The sequence below is a fragment of the Oculina patagonica genome, chromosome 13, assembly GCF_052425735.1.
Source record: "Oculina patagonica isolate OP01 chromosome 13, crgOcupat, whole genome shotgun sequence".
Taxonomy (NCBI): Eukaryota; Metazoa; Cnidaria; class Anthozoa; order Scleractinia; family Oculinidae; genus Oculina; species Oculina patagonica.
The window spans coordinates 26,961,536-26,969,598 of NC_135770.1; the positions used below are offsets into that span (position 1 = coordinate 26,961,536).

General features: G+C 41.5%; 2 protein-coding genes across 2 annotated transcripts; one reads left to right on the forward strand and one right to left on the reverse strand.

Annotated features, from left to right (window-relative positions):
• The first annotated feature begins 2,963 nt into the window (after positions 1-2,963).
• LOC144634880 (uncharacterized) lies at positions 2,964-6,140 on the forward strand. Its single transcript, XM_078493925.1, has one exon. It carries the CDS (start codon positions 3,119-3,121, stop codon positions 5,831-5,833), a length of 2,715 nt encoding a protein of 904 aa, XP_078350051.1. The 5' UTR covers positions 2,964-3,118; the 3' UTR covers positions 5,834-6,140.
• Positions 6,141-7,092: 952 nt separating this feature from the next.
• On the reverse strand, positions 7,093-7,898 carry LOC144637087 (protein TabA-like). The gene is made up of 2 exons (XM_078496248.1): positions 7,529-7,898; positions 7,093-7,427 (listed from the first exon to the last, which is right to left on the reverse strand). Exons 1-2 carry the CDS (start codon positions 7,896-7,898, stop codon positions 7,093-7,095), a joined length of 705 nt encoding a protein of 234 aa, XP_078352374.1.
• Positions 7,899-8,063: the final 165 nt, after the last annotated feature.

Sequence of the window (8,063 nt, forward strand, 5' to 3'; positions counted from 1 at the left end):
GGTCGTATTTTAATAAAAAGCTTATTCACGCGGGTGGCCGTATTAATGGATTTCTTTCAAAATGATTGCACTGACTGGTGTGAAGAGCGGGTAATATGTGAAGTAGATATCCTTACAGTGTGTTAGAGCCAGCCTCAAAGAAATGAGAGGACTGGGAACAGTAAAAAAGAATGTATGAACTTGGTAAACGTCGTGCTTAGTGACCAATCAATTCCGGAGCTTATCCTGGTTTCTGTAGTATGAAGCGACTAGAAGTATTTCTTATCCCCCTTGCATGGGATGCTAGTCAATTGCAGGGTTACCCCTTAGCATTAGTTCGCCGGTACCCATTAATACACCTGGGTGGAGAGAGGCACTGTGAGAGTAAAGTGTCTTGCCCAAGAACACAACACAGTGACCCCGGCCAGGGCTCGAAACCGCGCCTCCCACACTTAGCATTAATTAGGGCTGAAAATGTTGGCTGTAATGACCGTATGACCATACATACATAGATGACCGTAAGGCGAAGTCGGAAAGGTGGACAATCTGATGCCCACCCCTTTAAGATGTAGGTACTGGAACAGAAATTCCAAATTTCACTTTAGTTGAGTGTGCCTTAAGGTTAATAATATATTTTTAAAGTTGTCATTGTTTTAAGAAAAAAGTTATCAGGATTCTATATAATCACCTTTACCCTCAAATGAGTAGTTTAACCACTCACATTGTAACACACTTCTTTGTACAAACTTTAGGAGCCTTTAATTTATCAGTATTTTATTTCACCCAAGCTCTAGCACAACAGAAGACTTGCTTAGTTGGAATATTGCCAGAAGCTCGCTTCTGACTGATATTGGCCACTTAATCTGCTCTTTTATATGTTAGTTGTACAAACCTAGCATTTCACATGTTTCAAGTTGTTTCAATAATAATTCGTAATTAAAATGATGTTGTACGAGCATTCTAGCCACGAGAGATCTGGATGCGCCGGTCTTTTTCATTTGAGGGTGTATGGGTAAGGTTTTTTCCTACATGAATGATCACTGATTTCATTGAAAAATGTACCTTCACTTTGAAGATGAGTACAATCTCTTCGACACTCAAAAAACGTTTGTTGCTACTTTTATTTAACAATTAGACTACAAGCCCGAGTTTTCTATGAGCAAATAGTCAACGAGGCGCAGCCGAGTTGACTATCGCTCATAGAAAACGAGGGCGAGTAGTCTAATTGTTTTAGTAGAAACTCTGAAGGATTTCAGTCCAAAACCTACAATATTGTGCACTTTGAAGACAAAAATCAAGAAAATTTACCGCTTAAAGAGCTACGCGAGCGCGCGACTGTGTTCTATCGGCGAATAGAAATCAGTGGGAGAACCAATCAGATTCGCGGATTTCCAATAGAACACAGCTGAGTTTCTACTAAATACCTTTATAGTTCACCACTAAATTTTCTCCGATTCTGATTGGTTTAAATTGAACACGTGACGCGATAGTGCCCGTCCGCCGGAGGGCACTATCAGCCCATAGTGCCCGCCGAAGAAAAATACCCGGATCGATAGTGCCCGCCCGTGACTTTTTTGTAAACAAGCTGCCTGCAGACAAAAAAAAACAACCAGATTCACTGCATTTAGTGGGTTTTCTTGTCTGGTTTTGTTTCGTTTGTTAAATTTCGGCTTTCAATTGAGTTTTTTATCCTGAAAAGTAAAAATAATTCACGATGCTCGTTTTTGTATGTGCGCGCGGAAGAAAATTTAGTGATGAACAATAAAGACAATAGAGTGTTTCTGTCTCGGAACTATCGGTCTGATAGTTGCCCCTTGGAAATTTGATGTTCTTAAAACTAGCATATTAACCCTCGAAGCTACGCTTCTCGGGCTAATATTTGTTTTAAGAACATCAAATTTCCGCGGGGCAACTATCAGCCGTTAGCATAACCACACTGACCTACTATTGGTAATCGCGCAATCTGATTGGCTACACAGGTGCCTACTATTGATCCGTAGAAGGCTCTCGGAGCGCGCGCTTAGTTTTCGCTGAATTTTATCAATCAAAACATTCAATAAATCAACTCTAGCTATATTTTGTGTTTAATAGATCGGTCAGTGGGTTATGCTAACACAATTAGACGGCTCGCTCTCGGTTTCTACCGGCTTTTGATAGTTGGCTCGGGGCTTCGCCCCTCGCCAACTATCAGCCGGTAGAAACCTCGAGCTTGCCGTCTAATTGTTAAATAGTTCCTCGACAGAAACACTCTATTGTTAAAATAGTAATCAAAATAATTATCTGATCGTGGTTTAAAGCCACAAAACACGATGATGCTGACCCTTTAGGCGGATACAGTGACTGAAACACCATAGCGATATTTTACCAATCGATCGTCAACCTTTTGGCTGTTATTAACTAGTTTTGCAAAGTTTATACTCGGAATAAATTGTAGTAATTCTTTTTTAGCTCGTATACCACGGCAAGCTTGTATGTATGAAAGGTTAAGACGTCCCGAAGCGATGGCCAGACAACTGAGTAGTAACGACAATTTCCTACGCTATCATGAGAAATCACAAGTGAGTGAGATTCATTCCTGTACATCAAAATAGTGAATAAGGAAACGTTGGAGGTAAAAAAGGGTAAACTCTACGTCGATCGATGAATTTCCATTGCTTGTTCTAGCTCTTAGCAACAGGTGGTAAGAAATGACCACCAGTCAACCCAAAATACATCAGTTTTATTTTCATTGATCTCGGCATCGACTTCAAGGAAGCAGATTAAGAGGTGAGGAAATATGTGAATTTATTTTGTACATGACGCCAGCCAAATCCGACTTCTGACAGTAAAAAATATTGCTGGTGTTTCGATTGTCCTCCTCCCTCATGTATGCGTGCACCCGCTCGGCTCGAAAAACTAAAATCGTATTTTTTTTAAGAGTGCTTGCTGCATCCACAGGAATTAACTTGTTCATATTCAAGCATATGACGGTACAGTACAAATAGAGGTATTAATGAGTTCTAGACTTGCATTTAAGCTCTTCACTGCAATTGCAAACCGTAAAGATAAGCTTGCAGTTCTTAAAGTGAACGAATCAAGGACAAACGCATACAAGGCAAACAAATACGGCTGACTTTGGCGGACCTTCGCGAAACGAAACATGGAGCGTTTGCAAGAAGGAGAATTAAATATAAACAAGGGCAGTGCAGAACGTCAAGTGGAAACAGAAGCCTGCAGAGACAATGGCGAGGGACGAGAGTTGATCTCCAAACTTGGAAATTATCCGAAATCGCCGGCTAAAAAATTCCATTTTATTTCACTGATCGGACCTAGCCCGACGACCAGCGAAGATTTTACAGCAATTCATCTGTTTTATCTGCTAGTCTTTCTCGTGGTCATCACTTGTTGCTATGGCTTGTTCCATCCCGCGGTAAACACAACGTTAGCTGAGAAAATCTTCTGTGCCTCTAACAACAGAACTTCATCGACGAACTGCCAAATGATGCTACCTTATTCGCTAATATACAGAATTTACTTCGCGACTTCGATCTTCTTCTTGATTCTTTGTGTCCTTTTTTGTTCCTTTTCTGCAAACAGTAATCTCCTTTTCAAAGTTCATTCGGGATTTTGGATTCCAAAACTCGCCTTCCTAGCGCTTTTCGCATTTTGCGCACTCAACATTCCGAGAAGTGCATTTGGAGTAGTTTGGATGTGTTTTGGGATTGCAGGATCATTCCTTTACACTTTAATACAGTTTGTGTTTTTAGTAGACGCCGCCAAAGGCTGGAATGAATTTGTGACGGACAAGATGGAAGAAAAAACGACAGCAAAGTTCTGGAACTTTTTGCGTTTATTGTCTTCGGGTGCCATGTACCTCTCTTCAGCAATCGTGGTCGTCTTACTATTCATATTCTATAGCAAGCAAGACACTTGCAGAACAAATTTATTACTGCTAACGGGAACTGTTGTTTTGTGCGTAGTGGCCATAGTTATTTCTGTTTTTCTGGACTCCTATTCAGAGCGATTACTACAGACAAGTTTCGTGACGATGTACACGACGTATTTGACGTATGCCTCGCTCAGGTATGGACAAAGCGAATGCAACGCCGAGCGAGACTACGCGATTAAGACTGGGAACGAACCCGATTTGAACTTATATTCGATTGCTAATGTATTAATTATTTTCTGCCTGTTGGCGTTCGCCTGTTTGCGAGAACCTCAAACGTATTACAGGAAATTTGGACGGCGTTTGATTTCGAGCGGAAAGATCACAAAGACTTTGGAGAGTTCCTCGGAGGTTAAGGAAAGATACAGTTATTCTTTTCTGTATTTCATATTTTCGATGTTCTGTCTTCACGCAATGATGGTTATAACTAACTGGTACAACCCAAGAGAAACACAGTTCGGGGAAATAGCCGTGAACTGGCTTGCACTCACATCTAAAACCTTCGCTAGTCTCGTCACCATATTTTTGTACATTTGGAGCCTCGTCGCTCCGAGTATCTTTCCCGAGCAAGACGTACACTCCATACAAGGTATTATGACGTCACTAGGCACGTTCACGTGCAGAACGCTCTACGCGCTGTTCATTCAACCGTGTCCACTGTGGAACCAATCAAAATCGACGCGGTTCATCTACACTTTCTTCCTATTGGTCGGGACAGCTGTCTCGTGTGCGATGTACCTTCCCGCCGTGCGGCGCGCGCTCGAGAGCAACGCGTACTTTTGTAACAAGCTTACACGAATGGGAAACTGTTTGAGCATGGATCCCGCATACTTAGCTGTGTACCGCATTTGCTTCTCAATGGCGGCTTTCTTTCTTCTATTCGCACTTATTCTCTATTCAGTCCAATCTTACAGGGATCCTCGAGCTTTGATTCACAACGGATTGTGGTTCGTCAAGTTTGGCCTATTCTTCGGCTTAGTTCTTTTCACATTTTTCATTCCTATGGAATTCAGTAAAATTTGGATGTACTTGGGTCTTGTGGGAACGTTCTTTTTTATTATTATTCAGCTGTTTTTGCTGGTGGATCTCACACGCCTTTGGAACAAAACTTGGGCGCGCAAAATGGAAAAAAGTGGGAAGAAATGCTGGTTTTACTCCGTATTCGCATGCACTGTCATTCTTTACGCAATTTCTGCCACGGCTATTGTTTGTTTCTACGTATTTTTCGGTGCTTCGCGCAGATGTAAAACAAACAAGATGTTTGTGAGTATAAACCTTGTGTTGTGCGCTGTGGCTGGTATAATATCAATTCACCCAAAGGTCCAAGATGGCGGATTGTTGCAGTCTTCTGTAGTGACAACATATTCAGTTTACCTTACATGGTCTGCGTTGTCTTACAATCCTAACGAGCGGTGTAACCCTGTTGCGACGTACGTGTCCGAAGCAGATATGAGACCTAACCTTAACATTCAAGCTTCGTTAGACTTGTTTTTCCTGGTAATAACTGTTATATATTTCAGTGTTCGGATATCGCCGATAACCGACACATTACGGAAACTGATCGCGACTACGCTTCGGCTCATCATCGGGCTTCGTCGTCGGAAAGTCAAGGACGGCGATGAAGAGTGCCCGGATGAAGAACGAGGTAACGAAGAAGCAGTCGATGAAAGTGAAAACCTTTCAGAAGAATTCTCCGACGAGAAGGTTCCGTATAGCTATTCGTTTTTTCATTTTGTATATTTTATAGCCGCAATTCACGTGACAATGGTGTTAACAAACTGGTATTCTCCGAAAGACGGCTCGAACATTAAGCTTTCCATCGCCTGGGCAGCAATGAGTATAAAAATGACTTCTAGCTCGATGTGTATACTCCTTTACATCTGGAGCCTAGCGGTGCCTATTTTGCTGTACAATAAGAAACCCTGTTAACCTCTTTAAAGTAGATAGCTCATAATATAAAAGTCGTTTTTTGATGTATAAAATTGCCTTCAATTCGAAGGAATCCCACAGTAATAATTTTAGAAAAGTAGAAAAATATCAGAAGTAATTAAAAATGAAAAAAGAACAAGGATGGTTGGGACAGGTTCATTCTCGTCCCCATAGCCCTTTTCAATTCTCTTAGCCGGTAGGGCCTTGGCACGAGAAACAAAGGCTCTGGGGGAATAGGATTTTTGAATCATTTCGAATTTTTTTTTTTATTGGCAGTTTGAAACAATTTCGGACAGGATTTCTCTAACAATTTCGCATTTTATTCGCAATTTTTCAAGGAATAACATGCATGTCAATATGTAACACACTGAGGGGAAACACGGAAAGGCGCGAGAACACCACGACGGAACCGAACAGGGGGGAGCTGGTGGACGCGGGGGGAGACGCCAGCCCAAAGGCCAACGCAAAAGCCCAATAACCCGTGTTTTAATGCTACCTAGTTGTTCGAACAGACCACGAAGGCGAGCAATGGTTTCCGTGGACCTATGCTACACTGGGAGCGAAAGGGTCTAAGAAGAATTAGAAGTTGTTCGAAGATATTGAAAATCGTCGAACAAGAATTTCGAAAGTACTTGAAATGGAATAAAGTCCCATAAAAAAACCCTTCTGAGATCATTGGCCTATTTCTGGAGCCTTTGGAAATTTTAGAAGCCTTTAAAAATCTTCAACTTTGTTTAGAAGTCTGCTCAAGTATTAGCAATTCTCTAAGAAATCGTCGTAAATCTCACGGGAAAATTTTGGGACATATAATTCAGACCATCTTGGAAAGTCCATGGGATATCTTGAGAAATCTTAAGAGATCTTCTTAGAGTTGTGTTCGTAGTCAGTTCTTTGGAAGATCTTTAGTGGCCTTAGACAGTTTTCGGTGATTTCCGGTCAGGTAATTTGCACTTAAGAACATTGTACGATTTTATTATTTATTTAGTTATTTGCCTGCCATTGATGAACCAATCAAAACGAAGAAAAGTTTTCAGTCTTTGGTATGATATTAAAGAAAAGTTACACACTTCTAAGGAAACTTCATTGTGGCGAAGTGGTCGTCGTACGCACAGCAGTCCAGCGCTCTACCAATTGAGCTAACCAGATATTTCATGTTGATAACACGTGACACCAGCCATCCATTTTCAGCGGTCACCACCCTGCCGCATTCATACTTTATCTGCAGCGGATGAAGATCCCGGTGTGGCATCACGAATTCTTCATACAAGCATTTCACTTCCAAGATCTTGGAGGTCGATAGGTTTGTGATCGGGATGGTAATTCACGCCGATACCACCTCCCATGTTAACGAATTCAACACTGATTCCTGTCTCGTTCTTGATGTTCACCGCCAGTGTGAACATCATCCGAGCAGTCTCAGCGAGATCCAAGATATTCAGAGAATTTGCTACCATCATCGTGTACAATCCAAAACGCTTCACACCGTACTCTTTGCACTTCTTGTAGGCGGCGAACAGCTGGGCTTTCGTCAGTCCAAATTTTGCTTCAACAGGGTTGCCAATGATCTCGTTATATTTAATGTTGTGATCTGGTCCTGGATTGAAACGAAACGCAATCATGTCAGGTATGGTACCTCCTAACGATTTCTTCAGGTTGTCAACTTGGGAATATAGTCGTCCAAATTGATAATGGCACCCATTTCAAAAGCCTTTCGATATTCCGCTAAAGGGGTGTTGTTTGAAGTAAACATGACATCTTCGCCTTTAATTCCCAGCTTTTCACAAAGCATGAGCTCTCCGAGTGAACTGCAGTCCATTCCCATGTAACACTCTCCGTGAAGCATTTCTAAAATCATTGGAGTCGGCGTTGACTTAACTGCAAAGTGGTTCTTAAAACTTGTTCCTGTTAATGATTGTACCCAAGCGAAACATTCATAGAAGAACTTGGCTCCATTCACCATTTTTTCCTTGTCGTAAAGATAAAACGGAGTTCTATACTGGGAGACTATTTTTCTCAGTTCTTCTTCCCTGCAGGGTAATGTCTTGGTGTTCGGTAAAGCGGCCATGATTTTTTCGCCTGCGTTTTCGTGAGCCTTATATTTTCAAGCTGGCGTCGTCGATCGGTTCCAGATGACTTAAAAAAAAGAGATGAAATACAAGAAACAATCCTACCACAAAAATATCATACACAAAGGTAAAAAGATGTGATTTAATCCACATGAGGTCCCTTA